Source organism: Alternaria dauci, chromosome 4, assembly GCF_042100115.1.
Source record: "Alternaria dauci strain A2016 chromosome 4, whole genome shotgun sequence".
NCBI lineage: Eukaryota > Fungi > Ascomycota > Dothideomycetes > Pleosporales > Pleosporaceae > Alternaria > Alternaria dauci.
The window spans coordinates 2161969-2189529 of NC_091275.1; the positions used below are offsets into that span (position 1 = coordinate 2161969).

General features: G+C 50.9%; 7 protein-coding genes across 7 annotated transcripts; 3 read left to right on the plus strand and 4 right to left on the minus strand.

Annotated features, from left to right (window-relative positions):
• Positions 1-425: 425 nt before the first annotated feature.
• On the minus strand, positions 426-2219 carry ACET3X_005267 (uncharacterized protein; the record flags this gene model as incomplete). Its single annotated transcript, XM_069451453.1, has 3 exons — positions 426-1770; positions 1822-1959; positions 2010-2219. The coding sequence occupies 3 exons, from the start codon at positions 2217-2219 to the stop codon at positions 1030-1032; spliced, it is 1089 nt and encodes a 362-aa protein (XP_069307311.1). The 3' UTR covers positions 426-1029.
• A 1654-nt stretch (positions 2220-3873) lies between these two features.
• On the plus strand, positions 3874-6096 carry ACET3X_005268 (uncharacterized protein). The gene is made up of 4 exons (XM_069451454.1): positions 3874-4065; positions 4120-4744; positions 4837-4897; positions 4956-6096. The coding sequence occupies exons 2-4, from the start codon at positions 4701-4703 to the stop codon at positions 5790-5792; spliced, it is 942 nt and encodes a 313-aa protein (XP_069307312.1). The 5' UTR covers positions 3874-4065; positions 4120-4700; the 3' UTR covers positions 5793-6096.
• Positions 6097-11928: 5832 nt separating this feature from the next.
• Positions 11929-13706, minus strand: ACET3X_005269 (uncharacterized protein). Its single transcript, XM_069451455.1, has 3 exons — positions 12613-13706; positions 12514-12564; positions 11929-12465 (listed from the first exon to the last, which is right to left on the minus strand). Exons 1-3 carry the CDS (start codon positions 13372-13374, stop codon positions 11950-11952), a joined length of 1329 nt encoding a protein of 442 aa, XP_069307313.1. The 5' UTR covers positions 13375-13706; the 3' UTR covers positions 11929-11949.
• Positions 13707-16887: 3181 nt separating this feature from the next.
• Positions 16888-18114, plus strand: ACET3X_005270 (uncharacterized protein). The gene is made up of 2 exons (XM_069451456.1): positions 16888-17564; positions 17624-18114. The coding sequence occupies exons 1-2, from the start codon at positions 16930-16932 to the stop codon at positions 18021-18023; spliced, it is 1035 nt and encodes a 344-aa protein (XP_069307314.1). The 5' UTR covers positions 16888-16929; the 3' UTR covers positions 18024-18114.
• A 29-nt stretch (positions 18115-18143) lies between these two features.
• ACET3X_005271 (uncharacterized protein) lies at positions 18144-19950 on the minus strand. The gene is made up of 7 exons (XM_069451457.1): positions 19622-19950; positions 19398-19569; positions 19306-19346; positions 19117-19252; positions 18883-19066; positions 18698-18827; positions 18144-18634 (listed from the first exon to the last, which is right to left on the minus strand). Exons 1-7 carry the CDS (start codon positions 19723-19725, stop codon positions 18181-18183), a joined length of 1221 nt encoding a protein of 406 aa, XP_069307315.1. The 5' UTR covers positions 19726-19950; the 3' UTR covers positions 18144-18180.
• A 1033-nt stretch (positions 19951-20983) lies between these two features.
• ACET3X_005272 (uncharacterized protein) lies at positions 20984-24492 on the plus strand. The gene is made up of 4 exons (XM_069451458.1): positions 20984-21312; positions 21497-21844; positions 21896-24023; positions 24150-24492. Exons 2-4 carry the CDS (start codon positions 21613-21615, stop codon positions 24214-24216), a joined length of 2427 nt encoding a protein of 808 aa, XP_069307316.1. The 5' UTR covers positions 20984-21312; positions 21497-21612; the 3' UTR covers positions 24217-24492.
• Positions 24493-24702: 210 nt separating this feature from the next.
• On the minus strand, positions 24703-27372 carry ACET3X_005273 (uncharacterized protein). Its single transcript, XM_069451459.1, has 4 exons — positions 27048-27372; positions 26519-26994; positions 24967-26468; positions 24703-24814 (listed from the first exon to the last, which is right to left on the minus strand). The coding sequence occupies exons 1-4, from the start codon at positions 27308-27310 to the stop codon at positions 24809-24811; spliced, it is 2247 nt and encodes a 748-aa protein (XP_069307317.1). The 5' UTR covers positions 27311-27372; the 3' UTR covers positions 24703-24808.
• Positions 27373-27561: the final 189 nt, after the last annotated feature.

Here is a 27561-nt window from a genome sequence, read left to right on the forward strand (position 1 = left end):
TCTGTCTGGGCGGTTTCCTCCGTAAGTTCTGTTTCGGTATTGTAAGACCATGCCATGTTCTTGTTCCGTGTAAAGAAATCATCGCAGTCTTTGATGAGAATTCGGCTGTTTGTGTAACCAGTGCCGTCCTCATAAGTGACCCTGTAAATCTGATGCGACATACTAAGAGTCCGCAATGTTTGAGATTGCGAAAGACTTCAAAAGATGCGGAGTTGATAACTATGCTTGCGGTATTCGCAGTAGCTTTTTCGACGCAAGAAGCTGTTTGTGTGGTGAAGGAGTGAACAGGTAAATTCCACCGCGGCTTTCATACACACATGACTGTTCAAGAGACAACCTTAATCATAGCATTCTTGTACAATGCCGGAGCCGTAGATTCTAGCGCGTGTCGCACCTCTGCAAATAGTCATAATGAAGGAGTGTCATCAAGATACCTCTAGCAGTCACTCGTGACCCTTATATATACGCTCAGAGTCAAAACTCTTTGTGTACTGAAGACTGCGTTTTATTCGGCTTACGCTCCAGAACTTGAAACTGAACAGGGATGAATAGCTAGTAAAGTGGTAATGTGTTATACCACAACATTTCGAGAGAACGCTATCTCTCGTGCACAAGCGCGACTGAAGATGAGAGAATCTGTAAGGGAGCAATTGCACCATGGGACTCGTGCGGCTCTCGAGGAAAAGACCCGTGCACGAAAGATGAGAGGTCGACCGCTTGTCAGTGACATGATCACAGGCACGGAGATGTTTCCCAGGGAGACTCACTTTACCTTGGCGATGAGTCATTTTGAATACAGTATTGCGGATACGCTACTGAGGTGTTCGCTAGCGTGGGGTTGGTAGCACGAACTGAGTGCACTTTGCACTATGACCACTACGATAAGCCAGCTAAAGCCAGCAACGTTTGTGAAGATGACTGGTTCGTGATCTGTGGGAACAGTCACCGGAGAAGAACGGAGGATTGGAGAAGCGGGATAGGAAGTACAATGTCCTTTATGTACTGTTTCACATTTCCAAAGTGCGGCTCTTATATATACCGCGGATTACCCTGCACAGTCTTCTTAACCTCTTTAAATGGCTCCAAATCTATCGGCGCTTGATAGAGTTCTGGTACTCTTGCGCCCATATAAACCTTTCCGCACCACGCTGCTTCGGTCTGAGCTCCCTTCATCTCATAGTACTTTCTTGCCACCATAAGCGGAGTCAACGATCCGAACTTGGCAGTATATCCAGTAACGGGACGACAGTTGTATGGTACGCTTCGACAGATTGAATCCGCGTAGCTGCTGAGTTGGCAGTCCCACATGTACAGTTGCTTTAGGTCGAGTTGTCGATACTGACGAAGGAGCTTGAACGTGTTTCCTTGCATGATCAACATGCTCATGTTGTAGATCAAGTAGCAGATACCGGCGCCGAAATAATGGAAGTAGAACACTGGATCGAAGACGCGGTCCGCACATATGTCCAGGAAGCCTTCCATCGATGCTATGTCTACCATGTCGTATCGCGGACCGTTCCTTTCGAAAGTTGAGAACCATTCAAAAGCACGACTTGCGATTTGTTGCGAGTCCTCGATAAGGGTGTCAATCTCTTCTTGTGGGCACCCTGGTCTAGCGATTCTGTCTGTGCGCTCTAGGAGTCGAGGGATGTGTATGCAAATATCGTTCAGAGCAACATATGGGTCCGCTTTGGCCGCTTTGGCCGTCACCGCTAGCCACTCTGCGCTGTCTAGCATCGAGGCCTTGCGCATGAGATAACCAATACTCAACTAGAAGATATCAGCGGCGTTGCAAAACATCGAACGGAGCGATCATCGTACCGAGTTGTACCGTATGGCATGGAAAATCTGCATACTCAATCGACTCTCAAAAGAAGCCGGCCCACGCTGTCTCAATAGATGCAATAAGCCTTGGACATGGTAAAAGAAGCCATGACCTTGTGTGACACCTACAAAAACCTACATGAAAATTAGAGCGATTCACAAGATTATGGCATAGCAGATCCTACCTCGTAAAGCATGAGCATGTACGTGGATAGCAGCGTTTCGTCCTTCAAGGCTGTGACTGGGTCTTGAATTGCGCGCATCATTTGGCTCAGGGCCGTGCCATAAAGCGATCTTGAGCGATAAATGAGCGGATGGTTTCTGTTGTTCACTGCCAGTTGTGCTGCAGATAACGCGTCAATCGCAGCCATAAGCACTGGACTATTTGCGGGCATGGTGGGTAAGCCAAGCATCAGGGCTGATGGAGGCGGTAGTGCTGGCCCTTCAGCCCTGGGTAAATACAGCGCAATGAAGGTGCCTAGATGCTGTATCCTATCGGCGGCAACTGCGCTGACCTGTTTAGGTAGGGACGCATTGGCAGGCTCCGCTTGCGAGTCTTTTCTGCGTACGAGAGCAGTTCCTGGGAGATGTCCAGTGTCGGTTGAGCTTGATGAAGCCTGATGCGCGTATCTGTAGCGGTTTTCATCCTCCTTGATCAGAGCTGGCTTCTCCCCATGTGCGTCGAAATTATGAAGAATGAAAGCTTGCGTTGGCCTGTATCCAGGGCATTTTGTTCCGCGCCTCAGACAAGTGTTGCATTCTGGTTTGGTTTCGTCGCATCGTACTTTCCTCTTCCTGCACTCAAAGCAGCCTGCCGACCTTTTTGGCATGATCAGACCACACGCGGGGTATCCGCCTCATGAATCTCGGAGAGCCGCGGAGTGAAGATGCTGCGACCTGATCTCGTTTCTGTTTCTTCTAGTGCAACTGAAATGCTTGGTAGTTTTGTCGTCCGATCCGGTGGCGAGGACAGCGAAGAGAACAACGACCACCCACCAAAGGCGCGGCCGCTAGAGGGGATAGCCAAGAGGCGTCCCGTATCCAACGGTGTTGGCCAATCAGTAGCGACGGTCTTGACGCTATGGCGGCTGGCTTCCAGGCTTCGCAGCCTTTCCCGCATGTGCTTGCCCTCGCATACTTGTGCCAAAGTGGTGAGGGGGAGAGGGGCTTGTGAAACTTGTCCTTTCCAGGGCGTGTCCTCGGCTCGACGGGCGGGTGACTTCGGTATTGTCAAGCAGAACAAATTCTCCAATGATTGGACCTTCCAGCTCTCACGTCTCTCCGATGCAACGGAGGCTCAATATCTTGAGCCAACCGCTATCACAGGGCGACCGCCTCTTATTAATCCGAACCTGACGCGGTGCATGGCTCCGCCAGGCCTACGCGGAGCTGCGGACGACCCACGCGACGAGAATGAGTACGGGGGGCGAAAAGTCAACAGGGAAATGGCTCGACAAACTCTGGCGCATGGCACCATCGGTCCAAGGTGAAAGAAAGGGAAAGGAAGCCGTTGGAAACCATGTCGACTGAGGCTTGTCGCCCGTTCCCGAAGGGCCCACCATTTGGGGCAGGATCACCGCATAATTCGACAGCAAGAGTGAGAGATGCACAGTTTGGGATTTCGGATGATCATGAACTTGGGAACAAAGTCCCGATGTTATATCATCCGCCGTTGCGATACCTGTCGTCGTCCCAAGGAATCCTACGGCACGTGTGGCGTCTTCATGCGGTAAGGCTTTGCGCATCGTCTCCGCTTATTTGTTCTTTAGGAAGGGACTGCGAGGTCCCCGTACCAGGCATTCCGCAGACGCCTGTTGGCTCGTATACCATCGATCGCGGGCCATCCCTGGCGCGTGATACGGCAGCACCTCAATTCTCAACGAATTGAACAAACAGGTTTTCTCGAAATGAGAGAGTTCGCAAGTCAAAGCATGCTCGTGAATGGTGAGACAGCGACGCATGGGGTGATCAAGCCCACTGCGACCCTACGAACTCCGCATATTTACCGACCTGATGCATGCCGTCATCAGCCCTCGACCCTCCAACAATGCGCCACCATCTTATGGCGCCCTTCCGATTCGTAAGTAAACGCCTGCTCGCTACCTCAATTCATTCCTACTTCTCACGAGCGATCTCATCTTTCCCAGCCAAGGCTACCATCACAGAGTCAGTACATTCTCTCGCGGGATGTTCAGTGGAACAAGGCTCTGAGCTGTTTGAATACACATCGGGGCGATGGCTGTCAGTCGATCACCTTTCCGCAAAGCTCACTCTCGTTACTGACTACAGACAAAGCTAGAACGACACCTTCAAGCATTTAGAGCGAAGACGGCTTTTCGACGTACCAGAACTGAAGCACCTTACGGCCTCAGCTGTCAACAGGAGCCCGGGAGATGTAGCTCGATTTGAGAAGCTTGGCGAGGGGGGTTTTAACCGGACTTTCCTGACAACCATGCGTGACGGCTTTCAGCTTGTCGGACGAGTTCCTTATTCTACTACTGAACCGAAGCAGCTAGTCATCGCTAGCGAGGTTGCAACAATTGACTTTCTCCGTATGCACGGCATACCAGTACCCAAGATCTACAGTTACTCGGCCACATCGGAGAATCCCGCTGGCACCGAGTATATATTCATGGACCTAGTACAGGGAAAAACCTGGGCGATATCTGGTTTGATCTACCAGAAAAGGCCAGAATTACCGTCATCACTCGACTTGTCGAGCTGGAGTCTCGTCTATTCGCTCTCCCGTTCTCGGCAAGCGGTAGTTTGTACTACACCAAGGACCTAGATGCTGGAACAAGGAAAGTCGGGATCGACACTACCAATTCCTCGGACAGGGGCAGCTTCTGTATTGGTCCTGATACAAGACTCAGTCTATGGTATGGGAAAAGATCGAGACTGAAGCTCGATCGTGGACCATGTACGCATTCAGTTTTTGATACTCATGCATCCCATTCCATTTATGTTGGCCAATTCGAGATTGGTTGGTGACCTTTACTGATTGTCTGATAGTCACAGATCCAGCAGCCGTTCTTGCGGCTGGGACCAAGAAGGAAATTGCGTACCTGACCAAGTACGGCCAACCGCTTCACCCCTTTCAACGTCTGCGCTGAGAACTATACAACTATCAGAAAGTATCATCCTCCGAGCATGCACACAGTCTAGATAAATACCTGCAGGCTGTACCTTACATCATACCAAATGGCGATTCCACCATTACTCGCCCAACGTTGAGACATCCTGACCTCCAACCCAACAACGTGTTCGTTTCGGACGATCTCAGCATTACTGGTCTAATTGACTGGCAACACTGCGCATTACTTCCACTTTTCCTCCAATGCGGAATTCCGAACATTCTCCAAAATTACGGCGATAGTACCTCAGAGTCGCTCATTCCACCTGAACTACCACAAGATTTCGACGAAATGGATGAAATTGAACAACTCAAGCAAGTCTTGCTCTTACGTCGGCGTCAGCTACATTACTTCTACGTCGCGGCAACGGCGAAATTCAACCCAGTCCACTATGGCGCTCTGACCCGGGACTTCAGCACATTGCGACGCAAACTATTTGATCACGCGAGTTCTCCATGGGAAGGTGACAACATCACTCTCAAAGCCGACCTGATCGAGCTAGAAAAAAACTGGTCAGACGTGATAAAATCGAACTCAGACACGAGCATCGATATAGAACCCCTTTGCCCGTTCAGGTTCTCGGAAGCGGACATGAAGCATTCATTGAATCTGCATGTTGCGCAGCTCGAAGCAGATGAGCAACTGCAAGCTTGCAGGGAGGCTATTGGTATCGGCCCCGAAGGATGGGTACCTTTGGATCACTATGACGAAGTAAAGCAACGTGAAAGAAAGCTCAAGGCGGACGCACTCGAGGCAACTGAGTCCGACCAGGAACGCCTAACGCTACAAGAGCATTGGATTTTCGACGACTTCGACGAAGACGAGTACTCATGACGGACTGCATCAGCAGGGTCACCGACTCGCAGATGATTGTGGAGGCCGGATAGAGCACGGACGATGAGCTCTAGTCTCGTGGAGTATGCTAGTGAAGGTAACATCCACCGGCGCGTTCAATGGCAGGAACAAGATGATATCGCAAGGATTGGACATGAGAGGGAGAAGAGTACTTGGGATGACAAAGCGTATCGGACGATTACGGAAGATGGAGCTCACGTAAATCAACTCGGAATCCCGAGTTGAACAGAAGGTCCGACTGCTGTCTTGGCTCGACATCGTGATACCTATATATACTGCACAGACATGCTCTATGACATTATGCATAGCAGATAGACATCAGTTGATCTTCACTCGCGTTCGATTTGAGCATACCCTTACATCGTGTCTGTACATTTGCCACAAATGGCGATCATTTCAGAGTTCTTTCGATTTGTTCTTTCGCGATCTCCTGAGAAGGCATCCGCTTTCGAACAGCTCCGAAAGCTGGTTTCCCAACGAGGATCACCCAAAGCTCAATACTTCGCCTACGGGGCGCCGGTTTATTGCTGGGATAAACCCCAAGACGATCTTATGTGCTGGTTCATAGGTATGTATGCCACGATGTGGCCACTTTTACTGGCATGTATCATACTGACTTGTGCGATTCCATAGGGTGGCCCGAGTCATCCTCTTTCAGACATAGCGATGAGTTCAAGAGCTAGCTAGTCAAGTTGGCGGATAGTGTCCCCCGATCGTTGCTTTTTGAGTTCAGCCCGGATAAGCGCGATGAGTTAGTGAAGGGGCTCAAGGCTCCATTCTGCGAGTTTGTACGTGATCTCATTGACATCTCCCTTGAACATCTCCCGTGCCAGAACTAATGGTCTGCAGGCATATGTAGGCCTGGCGCCCCATGCGCCTCGACTCTCAGCAGAATTCGAGCGATCGATGAACAAAACCTGCACGGACTGCTACCTAGCCCCAGGAGGCGGTCTGGCTGGTGGTATATGGGATTATGCCATCAACACTAATGACCCTGCCGGTGAAGAGGTGGTGGTCGGCAAGGAGGGAGGGAACATCTTGGACGTGGAACGGAGGAGAGTGGCTATCTATATTCTGGGATGGCAGAGCATAGAGGTAAAGTCATTGATATCAATACGCACATATAAGCCGCATCACTGACAGCAAGACTCAGTTACATCTTGCGTACCAGCAAACTGATCTCTACACTGAGGAGATCGAGTATCTTGTGCCTTGCTTCGGGCCTGGATCTAGCGCTGTCTGGACGAATCTGCAAGAAGAGCATTGAGACGAGTTGCGTGGGCCCAGACGTGGACCTTTAGGTCATGTTTCATGGTAGTCTAGCTCATGTTATATGCTACTGAATGTTGACGGGTTGACTGCTGATGTGTCTAACTATCTCCACGAAGAGAAGAAGGAAGTGGACTAGAGTTCGTATCTGTAGGCGCAATACAATCTCTGTTGATCTTCGTTGGAAAAGCCTGTGCGTCTTTTGTCGCCAACATCATGTAGATTCTGCATAACATGGAACCCCGCTGCTAGCCCTTCGCGCCATACTAGACACGTTTACGCAAGCAAGCACACGAGGTCTGCCGGAACGCTTGTTTCAATGCTAAAGCCACTAACGATCTTCACCCCTGTCAGACGCTCTACCTTCTATTAAAGCATAAAGGTCTCGGTCTTAAGATTCGTATTGTTTAACAAGCCTTCCAGGTTTCGTCACAGAGGAAGACATCGTCTTCTCTCAAGCATCTTATGCGTCAGCTTTCCTCGCTTTCGCGCCATCCCAGTGATCATCCTCAGCAACAGCTTTATTGTTTGTATGTTTCCAAGCCGACACTGTAAACAACTTTCGCGAACAAAAAAGTGCCAGTTTAAGGTATAAGTCAGGTCTTGTAGCATTGTAAATGCGATCGCGTCCAAACGATAACGTTATGGGGACAATAGTCCTACTCCGGGATGGTGGCGGAGATTCCACCACCATAATCGAAACGCGGTTCGCCCCGATGTGTCGCATTAACTGCATCTGTGTGAGCAAAGTGTAGAAACCATATTATACACAGAGTTGTTGAACCCACCAATAGTGAAAAAGAGGATGCCAACTTCGTCAGTATCCTCCAACCAGGTCTCAGTCCGCTCATCAAGGGCTGTGCCTGCTTCTATTGTAGCAAATTCTCGCATCGTATACGGACGAAACTCCCATTGCGCGAGCCACATGCTGTACAGATTCTTCCACTCGTTTGCATTCTTAGTTTGCCAGAGAAACTTTGCAGCGGGTGCAGGCATAAAACTCAATTGGCTGCATTCAAACGACTCAAGACCATGATATACACTGTACGACCAGTGTAGAAGGTACAAAGAGAGTACAGCCCGACACTTCGCTGTGACATGCACCCAGCAGTCCCATGTTAGAAGCATGTTGTCTCTCTCTTCTGTCGCTATCAATCCTGTTGTAGCGACATAGGAAACAACTCGCCGAAGGCAAAGGAAGATGGCAGGATCGACAAGGCATACAGCTGATTGATTTGGTCCTGGAAACATGAGCATGATGGTATAAATAACCATGGCTTGGATGGTAGACAGAAGGTACGATTCATCCATTGATCTGTGCTAATCAGTAGTGTTAGTATGGTAACACGATGTCATGTTGGCTTTCCTACTTTCTTGAACAAGTCAAACATCGCCTGTCTGATTGCTTGCTGTAAAGTTCCACTGCCACCCTCGGTTTGATGAGCCCAAGCCTTTGCGAGTGCAATGCATTCTGCAATCGGTTGTCCAATGTGGCCAGGCGATGTATGCGTGTAATGAAACATTGGTGGTACTTGGAAGCCTTTCGCCAGCATCTTGGGCCAAGTCTTCATCACGCGTAACATATTCTCCATACTATGCTTGACCAAAGGAGGTGGCGTGACGGTGGAGCCGGGCTTCCAAAGCCACCAGTCTTCATGGTTGATATTCGAATGGCCAAGCTTGAAGTCCCAACCGGAGCTGTCAGATATGTATCCAGTATTCGAAAATAGAGCTTCGCTCGTGCTGGAACAAACTTGCTCTAGCATCGCATCGGAGAAAACGTTGTCACTCATACTGAGCGATGGAAGATTGTCTGAAGTGTCGCAGAGAGTCGTATGATCTCCGAGCGACATGTCGGTAGTAAAGGGACCATTGAGACATGAAGCCTCAAGTTGGTTATCAATACCAAGGCTATACCAGTCAGTAAAGGCTCTACATCCAGACGATGGTGATGCGTACCAAGGCGCTGCCGTTGCAATAGTGTTTAGATAGACCAGATCCTGAGTGCTAGCTGATGCTCCCTCGTGATGTTGAGATAAAGGACGTTTTCTTCGTGCTTTGAGACGCGTTGGTACAATATATTCGCAAGTCGTGCCGCGCAGCGTACAACGTGAACACTTCGGTCGCAAGAGGTCACACTTCGTCTTCGCGCGTGTACACCCATGGCAAGATCTTTGCCGCACACTGACCACAGGACTGTCTGTACATTGCTTGGTGTGACGAACAAGGGACGAATCTGGACAGGGTTAGTCGAATACTATGAACAAGCCAGGTAAGATTGGTGTCCCAACAATAAGAAAATGTCTCCAAGCAGATCCCGCATCTCAAATGCCGATCCATACGGATGCGGACTTTGTAGAGCTGCGTCACTCGTCACAATCCAGAAGATGATAAGGGGTTGCCTCCGATAAGAGCTAGTGCGTCGGATGCCACATGAGCGCTGGAGAGCAACGCGCGCGTGTACAAGAATATGTTCTCGATCGAAAGGTGTGGTCACTGGTGTGAGAAACTAACAACGATAGCAAGGCCTACGACGACGCTGTACAGCAGGGGTCGAGTAGTTGGGCGTAGGAGGATTCATAACGCGTGTATACCCAGGTGTTGTAATCGTTTGAAGCGTCCTAGCTCAACATATCCAGAGGTCATCGCACGGCACTATTAGTAATAAGTGTTCACTAGTAGTAACCTTGAAACCTGCTAAACTACGTCCAGAAAAACACACGTGATATGCGTTGAGAGCATTTGGAGCCCTTGAAGCTTGCAAAGTTCAAGAACTAAGCGGGGGATATAGGCGTATGCAGTCGGGGCACGTCCCGCACCCATTGGATCCGGTCTCGGATCCGGTTTCGGTGAATCTGGCGGCCACTTGGCGAGCTCGGAGTTCCGAGTGTCCAATCAACCGTGCATTCCACGCCACTTGCATCGTGCAGGTCTGGATTCTGCTCACCGGCGTAGTACGCTTTGGCTTCTTTCGAGTGGCATCTAGTTGATCGCCCTACACGTCGTTCCGATTCAGTTCAATCTACTCTTTTCTAACAATAGTTTCATGCCGCCTACTAGCATCACTCTGCGCACCGCACAAACATCGCCATGTGGCACAGAGACGTCATGAGTATCGGTGTGCTGCATAGGCACGATGAATGCAAGATTACCAGTTCGTTGTGTGTTTCAGCAAACTCGTACCTTACCGCATTGCTGAGACATCCATACGTATGGCGAATTGGGTTGGAATACCCAGGTTGATGTTTCTCGCTACCTAGGTAGCATCAAAGTTCATAGCTTCCAACCGCACCCACGTCCATGCATCATGTAAGCTGCATGTCAGGAGAGGCGATGTAAGCATTGTGACGCGGTGTCAAGCTGTTGGGATGGATTAACTCATATAGTTAGGAACCCCACTTTGGGCGAATTGAATCGACTCTGCAGTATATCGGTTGTCAGACAAGCTTCTACTTCCAAGAGATCTAGCCGTTAGGAGCGCAGCCTTGACCGGAGATATTGTGTAATCAGGCGGTGGTGTCGTAAGGATTGTCGGGTGGTAAGGCTTCGTAAAGCTAGAGCTACACCCGAAATCAGTCACTTCATGCAAGGTACGCGCTCCACGCACCACTGAGTCACAAATTCCTTGGGTCTAATTTTGTAGTATTGCTGGTCACGCGCTGTCATGAACCTTGTTACCAGTAATGCCGTTCAACGGTCTTTATATAAGGTGAGGTTAGATGCTGAACATACCTAGTATAACAAACACTCCCGAGGTCTCATCTACCTATTGTGTCTATCGTTCAGCCGCATACCCGTGGATCCTATCACTATATTTCACTCTCTTTGATACTACCAATCTTCCTACCTCTCCGATTGTTGAACCCCACATGCGCATCATGGCGACTTCCTTACTCGATCACATCACCATCACGGTTCGCAATGTAGAGGCGTCTCTCGCGTTCTACAGGAAGGTTCTTGGGCCATTGGGGATCACTGATACATTCGTTTGGACGAATGAGAACGCCCCACATGGGCATCCATGTCTTCACGGACTTGGTCGCGACCGTCGGTTTTCCGTGTGGCTCAAGCCGGGCGTTGTTAACGGTCCTGCTCACGTGGGGTTTGCGGCTAGAAACGAGTCTGAAGTTCAAGCTGCAGCAATCCTCGCTGGGGGAACTCCTGATATGAAATATGGGGGCGCTCCGGGAGTAAGGCCATGGTATTTTCCGGGATATTACGCGGCAAATGTTCTTGATTTGGATGGAAATGTGTTGGAATTTACTTTCAAGGGTTATGAAAATCCAGCAAGTGGCACAGATTAGTTGGCTGCTCGGACGGGCGGTCTTCACCTGGGCATGTTGCACGTGGAAGGCCATTTGTCATGACATACTGACTTCCTTGCGTACAGCTCAGTAGCTTGAATCATTATGCAAGCTTTATCTCTGCACAATGAGGCCCTTGGCTTATAGAAATGCTTTTGTACCTCGGACCATTTAGCTTAATTGGTTACAATTAGAAAATATTCGATGTTACAGTCATTGACCGGATGTTTGCAAGAGGCGGCATACTCTTTGAGTTCAGATTATCCGCAATTAATCCAACAACAGCATGTAGACTTCAGCATTGCCCGATTCGCTGTCAGAGGTATGTTTTTTAGTAGCCCAGTTATCGCTGGTAGGTCGAGGTCGAGCTGGTGTTGCCTACTGAGACTGAAATATCGTCTGCGTCTGCTGTTCCTCACGTACTCAAGCTTTGAGGATCGCCTGTTCCGAGTATGTTCTAGCAGATAGGTCAGTTTATCTATGTTTGATGTATCATATATGAGCGTATGTGAATCCATGTTTTACTACATGTATTGATGAAGGTGAAGTGTTATAACACTCTTCTACACATCGTCGAGCTGCTTTGCTTTTCTCTTGTGTATCAGTGCTGCAGTCAAGAAACACGTAAAACCCAATACACCGCATGAACCAGCAAGTATTTGTCCATACAAATAAGATCCGTTGCCAGCTTCGACCAACGCTCCCCCACCGGGACCTCCAATGAGACATCCAAAACTAGATAACGCAAAACCCATGCCCATTCTGGTACCAATCTTCTTGTTGTCCAAGGTTAGATCCGCTAGGGTTGCAGGAAACATAGCTTGCAAGGCCGCAGCAAACAAGCCGTAAAGTGCCGCGAAGGCATACATGCCTGCAGTCGAGTTGATCGCAGCCCAGCAATAGAGAAGAAGAGCGGTGACAAAGCTAACGATTAAGCTGATGGTCAATGGTCGGCAGTAATGATCGGCGATGTACGCAGGCAGTAGACGCCCCGGTATGCCAACGCCGTTCAGCACTAAGAGGAGCGGTATTGATTCTTCTATTGTCATGCTCAGTGTTTTTCTAGCGAAAGCATTGATCTGAAAATATCAGTTGGGTGACTGGAGGTGAACATGAGTATTACTTACGTAGAAGAAAGCGAACCATAAACCAGCGAAACAAAACACTGAGCCGAGAATCTTAGTAAGTTAGCAAGATAAAATCAACCTTGGAACCATAGCACTTACGAAGAGATCAAATACGGGGTCTTTCAGCTCACTTGGTTCAAGCATTTTCACCGAACCCTTCGGCGGGAGTCGTTTCTTCAATAGCCGCTCCGCAATCAACAGCATGACCAGGGCCATAAAGCCTAACGTCCTCACAGCCCATCCAAACCCAATTCGATCAATCAGCCTATTTAGCATGATTGGGATTACCAAACCACCTGTCCCAGATCCGCATAATGTGATACTGATCGCGAAACTCCGCTTCGTTGCATCGAAGTAGGTCGAGATAACCGAGACCATGGGAACAAACATGCAGCCATTTGCGAGCCCAATGCAAAACCCTTGCGCAAGCACAAACTGCCAATACTCTTTGCAGAGACTTGTCATAAAGATGCCTACAAGCCACAGCCCAACGCCCGTGCGTAGGACAAGCTTGAAATGACCAGTATCCGACGCGGCGCCTGACCAGAGAGGGACTGAGAGCAAGAGAAAGACGGTGAGTGCGCCGATCCATGAGATGTTCGAGGGTGTCGAGAGGCCAATTGAAGTGTAGTGTGCCTGGAACATGCCAAATGATGTGATGAAGCCCCAGGTGAAGAAGGTGATGATGTGCCCACCTAGCACTTGCGACCAGGCGACCCATCCGCCGTTAGGAGGCGGTTCAATGGATGCGACTCTCGTCACATCAAAATTCGAAGATACTTCTTGTTTCGTCGGCATGATGTCCTCCTCTTCCAAGTGATTGAACTCCTCAATTGGTGGATTTGGTCCAATAGCTGCCATCTTGTCGTAAGGCGAAGATGGTGTTCAAGGGCAAGAAACAACGACCCCGGATCTTCGCTTCCCCAGATCCATAATTTGCTGAGTCACAACCTGTGCGAGCTCGCGAGTTTCCCGACGTTTGCAAGGTCATTTTTCCCGGGAATTATGAGGTAATTGAAAGGAACCGGTGGCGGAATATGGCCGCGGAGGTTATTGCCGACCGGCCGAGCGAGTACATCGAATGCGACACGCCCTGCCACTCGTGTGTAGAGTTACCTTTAGGTCTCCTAGTAGAGGCTGATTGTATAGCAATAATTGTTAGGTTGTGCTTTAGAGAACAATTTGACGTATAGCTTTAGTGTTAATTCGCTGGGTTCGTCTGGTTTACTGCTGTACTGTGGTTTTCGGCATCGTCCCGTGCCGATTTCCCAAAGTAGATAGACGGTTACCCAAAGTGAACTAGCGTAGAAAAAATTGAAGGGCAACATTGGATTATCATTGAGAACATTGATTTGCGACACGCTCTCCCACTTTAGTATGCTTAAAGTAAGACAAGTGGGCGCGTTGAAATTAGGATAACCGAGAAACCAATTCTAGACGAAACGACACGCAGTCCACCCCAGCCGATTCCACAATGCTGACAAAGGCAGCGTCGACACAAAACAACAACCGTTGATTGGGCCGAGTGCTACAAAGGATCTGAACATGAAGTCAAGTCGTGTTAATGATCAAGAATCATATGGCCTACAAGAGAGCGTATCATCTTCGTGAAGCTTCCACGATTCCAAATCAGAGAGAGCGCATGACCGCAAAGATGCTGTTAATGATACTTCCGAGGTTCAACAAGTGATTGAAGGGTCGTGCAACAAGAGACCCAGATCCGAGCACATGGCTGGACACGTAACACGGCGATCATCCACCGTCAAGCTGAGTCCACATAGATGCTTTAGCACAGTCGTGAACTTGCATCCCCCGAATAGCGCACTCCCTGATCGTACGATTGCTTAATGTCACATGTGCCCAGCATAACCCAGACTGGGGTACATATGGGTCCCGTCCTATCTTGGTTAGCTCGATGAACGTCATACGCCATTACAAGGTTGGTCTCCACATATCACATTTAATCACTAAACCCTTTTATTATCGCGATACGGTAAGCCTTCCAGGGGACCAAAGAGCGACGCTACACTCTCGTGGAAACACAGTTAATCACTAGCACCTGCATTGTCTTGTTGGAACCACCAGCGAAACGACATTCAACAATCGCAGGACCTCGGGAGTCTGGGACTTCTGGACACAACCTTGCTCTCTCAGGTCCTGAAAAATGATCTTGAAAATTCTAACATGACCTCCGGACTCTCGCGGATCGACTGAGATTCTGGCAGTATCTTAGGCCGTGTTTAGTGATGGTCGTATACACGATGGGCATATGATTGCCACCCGCAAGATCAAGAGGTACTCAGGGGTACTCAAGTACTAAGAGGATTCTTCTGGTTGGGGTAGAGGTACCTAGGTATTGCGTCAAGGTTGATTAGGAATCTATATACCCCTCTTGTCCTATCTTCTTCTCCTTCCTCTCTGTACGGCTACCCCTAAGTGATTATATACCTGTTCTTTAGACTTTATGCTAGCTACAAGCATACCTAGATAATACAATAGGGAAGGAGGATGAGGAGTTATGTCTGATAGGAAGAGAACAGGCTAGAAAAGCAGTATTCCACTTCCTCTCTTGCATGATCCTACACTTTAGGCTATGGAATACTCTCTCTTCTGCCTCTGACTCGCATTACAGCCCCTGGCTCGCATAAGCTGCTATTGGCCAGCTGAATCAATCAGATATCATATGTCCTATCTGACCATCACTAATCTCCCCAAAGCTCAATCCAATGATTAGGTATCGAGATACATTAGGCCTCCCAGAGACAGAAAAGCGACGCTACACTTTCGTGGACCATCACTAATCCCTTGAGCTATCGTGATCACAAGCAGATGAGGGCTTGTCCTACTCGTGTTCTCATTCGTGTTTTTATTGGTGCGTGCAGCTTGCGCTGCAAAATACTGAGGTCTAGCGGACGTTGCGGATCAATTCATTCATGACCATCACTAAACTGACCCTTACCTATTCTTTGCTGATCACTCATCAGCTGTGATAAGGTATACAATATCTGCTAGTGGTACGTCAGTGTAGACAGCATAATGAGTAATTGCTAACCTCTGTGAAGAGCTTGTAGAAACCAAAGACATCCATGGATGCAGCAAAGCTTAGTGAGATTCTCGGTAGCAGCCCTGATTTCCTACGGGTGGTGTGGAACAACTAAGCCTAGGATGTTCGCCGACCGCAGCCTATAAGAAGGGATGAACTCTGCCTACACAAACAGTTTGGGCCAGCAACACACTTGCCTACGTTCAATCTCCATATCACACCGTCACAATCTCAATCGGTACCATGTCTACCCAAGCCCTGCCCTTAATAGCTCCCAACACGTCCATGAACGTTTCAGCCGATGAACGGAGCTCCGCTATCGATTTTACCAATCAACAAAACTCTCTCCTTGAGGAATGGGACACATCAAAGCTTGTACAAGGCTTTACTCCAGATGCGAAAGTTTGGCACGTGCATGGCACAATTGAAGGACATGCGGACATGATGGAGTTTTTCAAAAACGTATACACACCTTTCGTACCCGGTGTTCATCGGCACGCTTCCAACCATATTGTGGACCGAGACAAGGAAACCGGTGGCGTCACAGTGCGCTACTATAACTACCTCTGGCGCTACGCATGGCCAGACGACACCGAGGGAATCAAGTACAACGTGTTACAGTACAAGGAAGACACGGAAGGATTACCAGGACTCTGGAGCGGGTGTACGGTGGTGGACCGATTAGTTGTTACAGCAGATGGGTGGAAGCTCAAGGAAAAGAGACTTGGTGCGGTGGTGGCTAACAAGAAGTATGTGCCTGATACTAAATCGAAAGCATTAACCGTGGTATTTGGAGCAGCTCTAGACAAATATATGGTCCTAGACACTTTCAGGTTGAACACAGGAAGTATTCTACTCCTTTGTGGCAGTTATGAATTTACAATATGACGAATCTGCTACGAGACATGCTTGTGGACGAATTCAAGAAAACCATACCTCGGGTGAATTGAGGTCAGAAAGAATCCTCAGAGAGCGAGGGTGTTGACAGGGCGCGTAATGACGTGTTCTGGTTACAGCTGCTTCCGTAGGCACCCTGCCGTGCGACTGAGAACGAAGTAGGAGAGCAAGCCTCGCTGCTGAAATGTTGCTGAACTACGTCAGGTATGAGGGGAAGCAGCCATCAATTACGAAGATGAATAACAAAAATGTTGCTGGACTACGTCAGGTATGAGGGGAAGCAGCCATCAATTACGAAGATGAATAACAATAATGATGCTTGAGGAAGATGACTCGCAGCTGACGTTGAGGAGAAGAGGGCTCCAAGCCAAATCTTGGCATTCCCGCGGACTTTGCTACACGTCATTCCTCATTTAGGTAGATATCCCCAGCCGAATCTCACTCAGACAGTATCACGGCTCTGGAGCGCCTTCACAATGCATCGAGTACGACCGCGACTCAACGCATTCTGCACGCCGCCTCGTGCACCTCAGCATACATACCAACCCTTCCGCACCCACCCGCAAAGACGCGCCTACCAACAACTCCCCTTCGGTCGAGGCAACGGCCCCCAATACAAACGCTTCAGCGCCCAGTCTGGCGGTCTATCTGGCCTCCTCTATCGCTGGGCCCAACGCCCGACGTTCTACCGCGACGTCGGCCTAATCAGCGCAGGCACCGGCGGCGTCTATCTGTACAACCTCGAGCAGGTGCCCGTATCGGGTCGCCGTCGTTTCAACATCATCTCACCTGGCATTGAAGAAGCGCTCGGAAAGCAGACGGTCGAACAAGTCCGCGAAGAATACAAAGGCAGGATATTACCGGCCAGCGATGCGAGAGTACGGCAGGTGAAGAGGGTTCTGGAGCGGCTGTTGCCGTATGCAGAGGGTGAAGGGCTCAGAGACCTGAACTGGGAAGTCACGGTCATCGAGTCTCCGGAGCAAAACGCTTTTGTTGCGCCTGGGGGCAAGGTCTTTGTGTTCACGGGAATATTGCCGTTGTGCGGGGACGAGGATGGGATTGCGGCGGTCTTGGGCCATGAGATTGCGCACGTGGTTGCACATCATACTGCGTTGGTGTTCCCCCTTGCGGTCCCTTGATAGTCTGGAAGATGTGCTAACGGAGAGACAGTGAGCGCATGTCTCAAGCCCCCTTGATCCTCCTTGGCGCTCTCGCCCTATCCATGTTCGATGTGTCCTTCTACTCGGGCAAAATGCTCCTCGATCTCTTCCTCTCCATGCCTGCATCGCGCAAACACGAAGCCGAAGCAGACTATATTGGCCTCCTGATGATGGCGCAAGGTTGCTATCGGCCAGAAGCCGCGATGCAGTTTTGGACGCGCATGGAGAAGGCGGGCGGGGCGGGCCCGCCGCAGATACTGAGTACGCATCCGAGTCACCACAATAGGGAGGAGAAGATTAGAGAATGGCTGCCCCAGGCGATGGAGAAGGCCGAGGCAAGTGACTGTGCAGTCACAAGTCAGCTAAGTACCCAGTTCAGCTCCGCGTTCGATGGCTTTGGGCGTTGGTGAGGCATTGCCAAATTCTGGGCGCGAACGCGCTTGTATTAACACCTTGTATAATATTGCATGAGTATACTAATCCTGAGTAACGATACCGACGCGATAATGGATACCTTGTCACCCTTGTTAGGTGTGCCCAGCACGAGATACGATTCTTGATATAATGTCATAATTTCTTATACTCTACTATTCTCGGCGCACCTGTTCTAGACAAAACATGCACATCCGCTGTTCTCGCTACCCCAATACTAGGCCTGCCCATCGATTCCGGGTAGACTGAATGCCTCTCCCCCGCGTCCGACGTGCTATCATCAAAATAACTATTTCCCATATCCATGGCCTTTCCCATCTCTACCTCTGTAACCGTCAACCTCTTCTTGTCATCAAATTCAAAAGCGCCATCTGTTCCCTTCTCGAGATCGTCATCGTCGATGCTGACCAAGTTTTTCTCTCCCCAACTCCCGCGGTATCCTGGTATGGTGGGTACTTCCGAGAGTGTGGCGGTTCGGTGGGGGCAGTTGAACACTTGCTTGAGTAACGGTGAGAGGGAGGGGAGAGACGCGGCGAGTATGCCAATATCGACTTCGATTTGAGACCACACTGGAACCCAGGACCAGCCCCTGCGATCGGCATGTTAGTTGGCTCACTCACTGCGAAGGGGAAAACATTGGAAGCGAACGCACCAACTGAAATCGACTTCTTGCCAAGTACTTCCTGGTCTGATGGGACTGTCGGACATGACAATTTCGCACAGACGCATGGTGCTGGCTACGACCGGAATGACGCCGATGGAAAGGATGACTGCTAGAGCCGCTGGAACAATCATCAGCATTATGCATTTGATAATTCTACCTGCGCGTTGACTTACTTCTTTGTCTCTTGTTGAATTTGATCACCCAGATCAGCGGCAATGGAAAGACCAACAAGACAATGTCTGTAGCGACATTGATGGCACCCGAGATAATCATGAACATGGCAGTATTGATGCATCCGTCAGGCTGAGCTTCAATGTCCCAGACACGTGATACTGGTGTGCAGATGAAAAGTTGAGTCTTTACAACATGTCAGCCATGATCACCATACAAGCAAGGGCAGTGCTTACGAGAAAGACGGAGAAACTGAATGCGGTCATGAAGGCAGCTACCGTCCATACAGCTGGCGACTGTACGATCCATGGCAAGCCCTGTTTGCCATAACCGATCCGGTAGTACAGAGCGAGAATGCTCATCTTGACAGCCCTGCAATTACGTTAGCCCTGCTATTGTGTGACAAGTGCGATGGTGCGGCATACCAGTTTGCCACAAAGTAGATCAGCATATTGATCCATTGGTACTAGTTGGCCGTCAGTACGCAGTGGGATGCCTCGATGTGGATGGACAGTACCATTAGCATCTTATCGAACTGCTCAACATGAAGCTCCGACGCATGTCGTCCCTGTCCATGTTCGATCTGTAATAGGATGGTAACTGTCTGTGCAGCTCCCAGTGTGACGGCGATGGCGATAAAGAGGTCGTCCAAGCCAAACTTCTTGACTATGTAACCGCGAGTAAAGCATCTGCAAGTTATCAGCAACGCGGACCTTGGTCACCACGAAGTTGGGTCCTTACCGAAGAGCGACAATTGCCACAGCCATTGTGTACATGGCCATGCTGACTCGGCCTATTACAGGCCCTTGGTCATGTCCGTTCGCGACGTATACGATGTGTCCCATTGCGAGTTCGGTAGGTGGCTGAGCTATACGATGTTCGGAGGTTTGACATGAGGCTGTGAGAGTTAATCCTACAATGGCGCAAAGATTCCAAAACGCCCGACTGGAGGAGAGGAGAAAAATGAAAGCGAAGGATGATCGTCAGACTAGAGTGTGCCAGATGGGATCTACACACATCTAATACAGCGTGGATGAGTTACGACACCGAAAGTGCAGCAGCGCGATCGGACGTTGCAAGACTCGTGCGCGGCATGATTGACGCGGCGCTGCTTGAAACTGAGATTACCCTTCCAGAAGCATATCAAACGGTGCACAACGAGACACGCGGCCTGTGCATGCCTCTTCTCGGCATCGGCATTGTGGGTTGTCGCGTGGTAATGGTGCGGCGCGCCCTGTCGCAGCGCACATCTCGAAACCTTGTTTAGACACACTATCCCAGGACATTGGGTATCGGAGGTATATTGAAAGACATGGCCTCGGGTTCCGAGCTCTGCAGGCTGAACGAATGGTTCGAGTGTTTGTGAGATGGATGCGATTGGTTGTGTGGTGCGAAAGCCGAAGGGGCTATCCCAGTGTGGCTGGTGAAGCATCACAATGATGGCATAAACGTGTTCTGGGATGTCTCAGGGGATGGTTGGGCAGACAACTCTGGGCATATGAGGACGCGTGCCACGGCCCGGAGTTGGGTAGTTATGGATTTGCATCATAGTGCATCCGTTGCCGATCGTCCGCTTTGTGTTTGCGATGGAAACTTGACAGGTGAAGTCGAAGCACGTGGTCCAAGAGAGGGCTAGTCACTGCACATAACCGTTTGCTCGGCATGGAACAGGCCGAAGACAAAACAGAACGGTATACCATGGTCGCAATGACAGCAACGTCCATAAAGACGTTGGTACGATGTAGCTCCTGGAGCAGCGCTGCCATTCGGGTACCTTGAGGCATGATCTGATTGCGCACGTGAAGATGACTGGATTCCCACACCGCCACCTTGTGCGATATGCAGTCGCCACTGACGTTCGCGATGGCTACACAAGCACACGTTAGCTAGCGGATGATGGCGCTGGGTGTGGATGGGAGAAGATGCGTGAAGATTACTTGCATAGTGCCTGAGGTCGGACCATGCGGTGGAAGATCGCCGCGGAGAGAGCTGACTTGGGTTACGGGTGGCTAATGAGGCCGTTGCAATGGGCCAGCGTGTGGACATAGCGCGAATAATGCTGGACGTTGCATTCACGTCACTCTCCCAGCATAGCAAACCCCCCGCCAAAAGGATGGAGACTCGGAAGGACGCAGGGTCTGCCAGAAGGGCGCAGAAATGGGTGACGCACTTTAGAGGCAGCGCAGAAGGATGTGCCGTAACTGCAACCACGACCGGCGCTGGTCCCAACATTCACAAGCTCCCAAGCCCGCGCGCATCTTGCCCAACGGAACAGGGAAGCCGCAACCCGACAATCGAGCCGCTCCTGCCTTGAAGCTGCCTCGACGCTTCTCTGACTGCCCCGGATCGCCGTGACAATTCTGTGCCTCTGAGGCAAGCACATTTCTTTTCGTAGGAAGCGACCGACGGCCTTTGCATCACCCCACTGCGCGGTAAGCTGCCATCCTCGACTGGCACCCACCACCCACCACCCACAACCCCTCTCTCTGTACAACACCCTATTGCTCTCCAACCCCGATTGTATGAACGAGCACCCTCCTCGCCAGCGTTTACGGGCTCTGTGGCCTGCTAGCACACCGCCATCCTCAACAACTGACGATATTCCTCCTCCAGTAGTCCCTACCCAGCAACCGTCCCGGCTTACCAGGCACGCGAGCGATCCTGTATACCCCACTCTTATACCTCCACCCTCTAGGCCTCTAGCACTGCGGAACCTTGCCGCCCACAGCACCATGGCCGGCCATGCCACCATCACCTTCTCGCAGACGGGCGTGCAGCCGCCCGTCTTTGTCACTACTTCCCTAAACGACTGGACGCCGGTTGAGATGGACGTCAAGCAAGACACAACCGCCTCAGGCAACCTCATCTTTTTCAAAGAGTTTAATGACGTTGCCCAAGGCAGCTACCAGTACAAAATCCGCGTTGGAGAGGACCATTGGGTGCTGGACGAGTCAAAAGAGACTGGTACGTTAGCTCATATGCGTGTAGAAAGGCGTTCCTAATAACCTGACGCAGCTGCCACCGACGATGGTTTTCGCAACAATGTCATCCACGTCACACCTGCCCGCGAGACCAACTCCTCAAACTCGGAATCCGAAGCTACCACAGTACAGGAAGCTCCCTCCGAAACGCCATCGCTAAAGGCCTCCTCCAGGAGCCAGTCAAAGACACGAGATGTTCGAAAAGACAGCACAATGGGTGATCAGCTGCCCAGCGTTCCAGTACCCTTCACGGTAGTCGACAAGGTTGAAGACCAGGAGCAGCCAGTCTACGGCAACATGCATCACGTCGACCTTCCTGTAGATGCTAATAAGCGCTCGGCCGACGCAGAACCCGATGTTGAAGAAACCAAAGTGGACTCGCCGGTCAAGACGGAACCTCCCAAATCGCCCGAAATCCCGCTCCTAGTAGTCGACAAGACAGATGATCGGCCCGCATATGGAGATGACTTTGGCGAGGATGCCACGACTGCCCAAAAGGTTGCACATGATATGAGGGCTTCGGACACACAACCAGACATCCTCACCGTCACACCAGATTCCCCTACGGAATCGGGAGATGGTGGCAACGACCAAGCTGCTCCATTGTTTCGTCATGAATCTTTCCAAGCGGACGACGGACCACAGGCACCTCCAAAGATTACCATTGACGATGAATCAACACAATCATCAACAGACCAGACTAGCTCCGGTGATGCAATGGATACACCCTCTGAACGTGATGAAAGCGACGAGCTAAATCTAGCGCCGTTGCTTAGCCACGAGACTGGACTCCGAGATAGCGCAAATGAATTGGGAGACGGACCAGAAGTTTCTGGCGAAGGCCATGATGACGAGGACGATACTGATGAGTTCGGTGGCGCCCCTCTTCTTCCTCACGAGACCGGCTTCACCGAGGACGACGGGGCGGATACCGAATCTGACGAGGAGAGGGATGAGCTGGACAGATACCCATTGCTATCACACGAAAGTGGCTTCTCGGATTACAAGGGGAGCGAGACTCTCACTAAGAGTGAGTATTCTGAGAACCGGGAACCCCAGCACTATGGACCATATGGTGATGACGAGGACGAGGACAACCGCGACGCCGAGGATGGTGACACACCTCTTCTTCCACACGAACGAGAATCAGCCATCGTTAGTAGTACTGGCTCAGACTTCTCACAGGACGATGCTCCTTTCTCTTTAGAGAAGCAGTCTACCTTTGGCTATGAAACTGACAATGCGCGAGCGCTGTTCGGCTCTGTCGGTCGACATGACTTCTTCCGAGGACGAACGGGGAGCAATCTTCCTCACAGGTTACCGCCATCAGATGCAGAGGACCAGGATCTGAACGACCCATCCTTGGAACGATTTCCGACAAATCGAGAATCTATCCTGGCGCGTGTAGCGACAATCGGAATGCATCTTCCTGAGGATGAATCGATGCATGATCGCCCCCATTCTCCGCAACCCTCTGTCCTGTCTCAAGCCTGCTCTTCCATTGATCTTATGCCCGTCAAATCATATGCTTCGTTGGCATCTGTGCCCGAGGACGAGAACAGTGATGAGGATGAAGGGGACCATCATGATCTGGATAGTATGCCATCACCCGTGTACATCAGTCACAACACCACCCGCAGATCAAGTCCGCCGGCCAGGTTTGTGCGAGACCCGTACGCAACCCCTTTCGCAGATGACAGCAAGCAACTCGGACATGCGTTCGACAACAATAACAACATCGATGAGCCAAGCAACCATACCCAGGAGTCTAGCGAAGCAGAAAGTATTGCTAAGCATGATGGCGCCAGAGACATGTCATTGGCCCACAGCGCTCTGATTGATGCCATCTCTACGCCGGTCAATGTCGCAAAATCTGCCACAAAACCAGTCACGTCTGAGCCGAAAACTACCACTTCGGAGAGCCATCCCGTCTCCAATCTGGACTCTGAGCTTCGGCAGCGCAGAGCAGTGTTGGAGGAATCCCCGCAGACCAAAGAAGGAACGCCAGAAAGCGCCCGAGATGATGTCAGCGTCACAGATAAGATTGTCGAGGCAGCGAAACCTGTACTCGCACAGCAGTCAGATTATCGCAAGGATAACTTTGTGCAGCATTTCCTTCGAGCTATGTTTGCTGCTTGTTTTGGCGATCGGAAACGAGCCAGGTGAGCGAACACCATTTCCTTGCTGTTAGAACCCTTGAGTATGTGCCTTGGGGCACTCTTCCTCCACACGTCCTTCACTATACAGTAGCGAAACCAAGGAAAGTCAGTGCTAACATGGCATCACAGTGCTTCCGCTCTTGTTCTTGGTACAACCGCTGCAACTTATTATTATGCTGCGAAAGCATCAAGATGAGAAGACAAGCGCAAACTGGGACACAAAACAAACAAGATTGTTGTGAGCTTTGAGTTGGCATTGCACCACACTGTACGATACCATGGACACGAAACAAGCATAGCGATGCGAGACGAGATTGGACAGGCTTGCATTACACTGCATACGCGTAACGAGATTAATGACCTGGGTTTCACGATACACGAGCATGCGCTCCGGCGCGCTGGCGTTTTACGTAGTATCCACTCTCCTCTTTTACAGCCCTCAACAACCTAATGTTACTACAAGAAGTAGAAGATGTGTTTCTGTGCTGTATTCAATGTCAGTTTGTGATCATAGAGTATGATTGCTAATAGTTTGGCGAGTTTTGTGTTGCTAGTCTTCCCCATCTCTTCACGATATCGTCTAACAAACAACAATAAGGATGCGAGACATCACAACCGTATGAACAAACGTGACGGACAACTTCAACAATCGTCACAATGGGACAAAAACAACTATTTTTGACTTGTATCATAATCTCATTTCTTCTGCATATTCCTACACAGTGGTACTACCTAGGTATCTCATATCTTCATAGCAAAGGTTTCTTCATGTAAAAAAGCGACAAGACTCAAGTCTATTGAAGCAATTGTCAGTGAGTGTAACACAACGGTAAATACCATGCTACCCACTCAGAAAACAGCACACGCAGAAACAGGGAAACAAAACACGGCTGGCGCTGCATGCTTACAGACGCGGCCGGTTTGCTCCACTTGATTGTGCACTCACCGACTTGTTCTTGATATCGTAACGGTCATTGTTCATAATCTTCTCCCAGCCGGCAACAAACTCCTTGACGAACTTTTCGGCGTTGTCGGGTGATGCGTAGGTCTCGGCGATGGAGCGAAGTTCGGGGTGCGCACCGAAGACGAGGTCGTGGCGGGTGGCGGTCCACTTCTTTTGGCCAGACTTGCGGTCGAAGCCCTCGTACAGCTCCTTGCTTGCGTCGGTTGCCTTCCACTCGGTGTTGTTGTCGAGAAGATTGACGAAGAAGTCGTTGGTGAGCTGGCCGGGACGCTTGGTGAAGATGCCATGGGATGAACCGTCCCAGTTTGCGTTCAGCGCACGCATACCACCGGTAAGGACAACCATCTCGGGTGCAGTGAGGCGGAGGAGATGAGCCTTGTCAACGTCAAGTTGCTCGGTGCGGACACGCTCGGTGCCCTTGCCGAAGTTACGGAAACCGTCGGTGACAGGCTCAAGGTGCTCGAAAGACTTGACATCGGTCTGCTCCTGCGAGGCATCGGTGCGGCCGGGTGTAAAAGGAACGGATACACCAGCTGCCTTCTCAACGGCAGCGGTACCGGCCAAGACAATCAAGTCAGCGAGAGAAACCTTCTTGCTGCCACTGTTGAACTTGGACTGAATGCCCTCAAGAGCCTTGAGGACCTCAGCAAGCTCCTTGGGGTTGTTGACCTCCCAGTCCTTCTGGGGGGCGAGGCGGATACGGGCACCGTTGGCGCCTCCACGCTTGTCGCTGCCACGGAAAGAAGCTGCTGAAGCCCAAGCAGTGCGGATGAGCTTAGCAGGCTCGATACCAGCGTCAAGGATCTGCTTCTTCAGGGTGGAGATCTCAGCATCGCCAATGATCTCGCCCTCAGGCTGAGGAACGGGGTCCTCCCAGAGGAGGACCTCCTTGGGAACCTCAGGACCCAGCCACCTAGAGCGGGGGCCCATGTCACGGTGGAGAAGCTTGAACCATGCGCGAATGAAGGCATCGTGAAGCTCCTCTGGGTGGTCCAACCAACGACGAGTAATCTTCTCGTAGGCGGGATCCATGCGCATCGACAAGTCGGTGGTAAGCATCCTTGGCTTGTGCTTCTTGTTTTGATCGTAGGCGTCGGGAATGATCCTATCCTCGGTCTTGGCGACCCACTGGTTCGCACCAGCAGGGCTCTTCTCGAGCTCCCACTCGTACTTGTAGAGGTACTCAAGGTACTTGTTGCTCCACTTGGTGGGTGTGCCAGTCCAGGTAACCTCGAGACCACTGGTGATGGTGTCGGGTCCGTTGCCGCGGCCGTGCTTGTTCATCCAGCCAAATCCTTGTGTTGCGAGGTCCTCAGAGTTGGGGTCTGGGCCAGTGTTCTCTGAAGGAGCAGCGCCGTGGGTCTTTCCGAAAGAGTGACCACCAATGATGAGAGCAGCGGTCTCTTCGTCGTTCATTGCCATACGGCCAAAGGTTGTGCGGATGTCGTGAGCGGCGGCGACGGGGTCAGGGACACCCTCGGGACCTAGAAATGTTAGATTGACAGAATCCAGACATGTGACCGATTGTGCCTACCTTCTGGGTTTACATAGATAAGACCCATGTGTGCGGCTGCCAAGGGCTGCTCGAGCTCTCGCGATGTGTGGGTCTCGTCCTTGTTAACCTTGTGCTGGTCACCGTCCATGATGCCCTCGCCCTTGACACCCTTGGCACCGTCGGCGTAGCGGACGTCGCTGCCGAGCCACTCAGTCTCGCCACCCCAGTAGACGGACTCGTCTGACTGGAAAGTGTCTGAGCGACCACCAGCGAAACCAAAGGTCGGGCAGCCCATGGACTCGAGGGCGACGTTGCCGGTGAGGAGCATCAAGTCGGCCCACGAGATCTTGTTTCCGTACTTTTGCTTAATGGGCCAGAGGAGGCGGCGAGCCTTGTCGAGGGAGACGTTGTCGGGCCATGCGTTGAGGGGAGCAAAGCGCTGCTGGCCATCACCACCGCCACCACGGCCGTCGGTAACACGGTAGGTACCGGCAGAGTGCCATGCCATACGGATGCTACGGCGAGTGTTAGTTTGGCTTGTCAAGCGCGCATCGCATCTGGGACGTACAAAAGACCACCGTAGTGGCCAAAGTCGGCAGGCCACCAGTCCTGCGAGTCGGTCATCAGGGCGTTGATGTCCTTCTTCAATGCATCGTAGTCGAGCTTCTTGAACTCCTCGGCATAGTTGAAGTCGGGGCCGAGAGGGTTCTGTCTGGGGTCGTGTTGGCGCAGGATGTTGACGCGGAGCTCGTTTGGCCACCAGTCGGTGTTTCTGGTACCAGCACCGGCGACGTTGGGCGTCTTCTTGACGGGACACTCGCCTTGAGACATGATGAATTGATTGGTAGTGTGTTGTGCGAGAGGATGTTTGAAGAAAACAAACTGCAGAAGCCGCTACGGGGACAGCATCTGGGTATATAAGTAGCGGGGCATTCATAAGCACGACCAATCTGGCCAGCACTTCACTGGTTTGCCCCTCCCGCACCTGGGCAACCCTCCAGTGGCTCCGCATCTCTTAGCTCCATCCTGCCTAGCATCACGAGAGCCTCCACCCCATCACCGCGACTTTGACCAAGAACCCC

What these genes read in the sequence shown, in the direction of transcription:
- ACET3X_005268 (XM_069451454.1), top strand. Translation starts at nt 4,701, where the DNA reads ATGGTATGGGAAAAGATCGAGACTGAAGCTCGATCGTGGACCAT. An exon ending in GAAGCTCGATCGTGGACCAT is followed by an intron (nt 4,745 to 4,836) that starts GTACGCATTCAG and finishes ATTGTCTGATAG; the next exon opens with TCACAGATCCAGCAGCCGTT. An exon ending in GAAATTGCGTACCTGACCAA is followed by an intron (nt 4,898 to 4,955) that starts GTACGGCCAACC and finishes TACAACTATCAG; the next exon opens with AAAGTATCATCCTCCGAGCA.
- ACET3X_005269 (XM_069451455.1), bottom strand. Translation starts at nt 13,374, where the DNA reads ATGGCAGCTATTGGACCAAATCCACCAATTGAGGAGTTCAATCACTTG. An exon ending in ACCCCGTATTTGATCTCTTC is followed by an intron (nt 12,565 to 12,612) that starts GTAAGTGCTATG and finishes TAACTTACTAAG; the next exon opens with ATTCTCGGCTCAGTGTTTTG. An exon ending in TATGGTTCGCTTTCTTCTAC is followed by an intron (nt 12,466 to 12,513) that starts GTAAGTAATACT and finishes TGATATTTTCAG; the next exon opens with ATCAATGCTTTCGCTAGAAA.
- ACET3X_005270 (XM_069451456.1), top strand. Translation starts at nt 16,930, where the DNA reads ATGCATCGAGTACGACCGCGACTCAACGCATTCTGCACGCCGCCTCGT. An exon ending in GTGGTTGCACATCATACTGC is followed by an intron (nt 17,565 to 17,623) that starts GTTGGTGTTCCC and finishes ACGGAGAGACAG; the next exon opens with TGAGCGCATGTCTCAAGCCC.
- ACET3X_005271 (XM_069451457.1), bottom strand. Translation starts at nt 19,725, where the DNA reads ATGGGACACATCGTATACGTCGCGAACGGACATGACCAAGGGCCTGTA. An exon ending in GTGGCAATTGTCGCTCTTCG is followed by an intron (nt 19,570 to 19,621) that starts GTAAGGACCCAA and finishes GATAACTTGCAG; the next exon opens with ATGCTTTACTCGCGGTTACA. An exon ending in ATCTACTTTGTGGCAAACTG is followed by an intron (nt 19,253 to 19,305) that starts GTATGCCGCACC and finishes ACGTAATTGCAG; the next exon opens with GGCTGTCAAGATGAGCATTC.
- ACET3X_005272 (XM_069451458.1), top strand. Translation starts at nt 21,613, where the DNA reads ATGGCCGGCCATGCCACCATCACCTTCTCGCAGACGGGCGTGCAGCCG. An exon ending in GGACGAGTCAAAAGAGACTG is followed by an intron (nt 21,845 to 21,895) that starts GTACGTTAGCTC and finishes AACCTGACGCAG; the next exon opens with CTGCCACCGACGATGGTTTT. An exon ending in GGCGATCGGAAACGAGCCAG is followed by an intron (nt 24,024 to 24,149) that starts GTGAGCGAACAC and finishes ATGGCATCACAG; the next exon opens with TGCTTCCGCTCTTGTTCTTG.
- ACET3X_005273 (XM_069451459.1), bottom strand. Translation starts at nt 27,310, where the DNA reads ATGTCTCAAGGCGAGTGTCCCGTCAAGAAGACGCCCAACGTCGCCGGT. An exon ending in GGCCACTACGGTGGTCTTTT is followed by an intron (nt 26,995 to 27,047) that starts GTACGTCCCAGA and finishes CACTCGCCGTAG; the next exon opens with CATCCGTATGGCATGGCACT. An exon ending in TATCTATGTAAACCCAGAAG is followed by an intron (nt 26,469 to 26,518) that starts GTAGGCACAATC and finishes TAACATTTCTAG; the next exon opens with GTCCCGAGGGTGTCCCTGAC.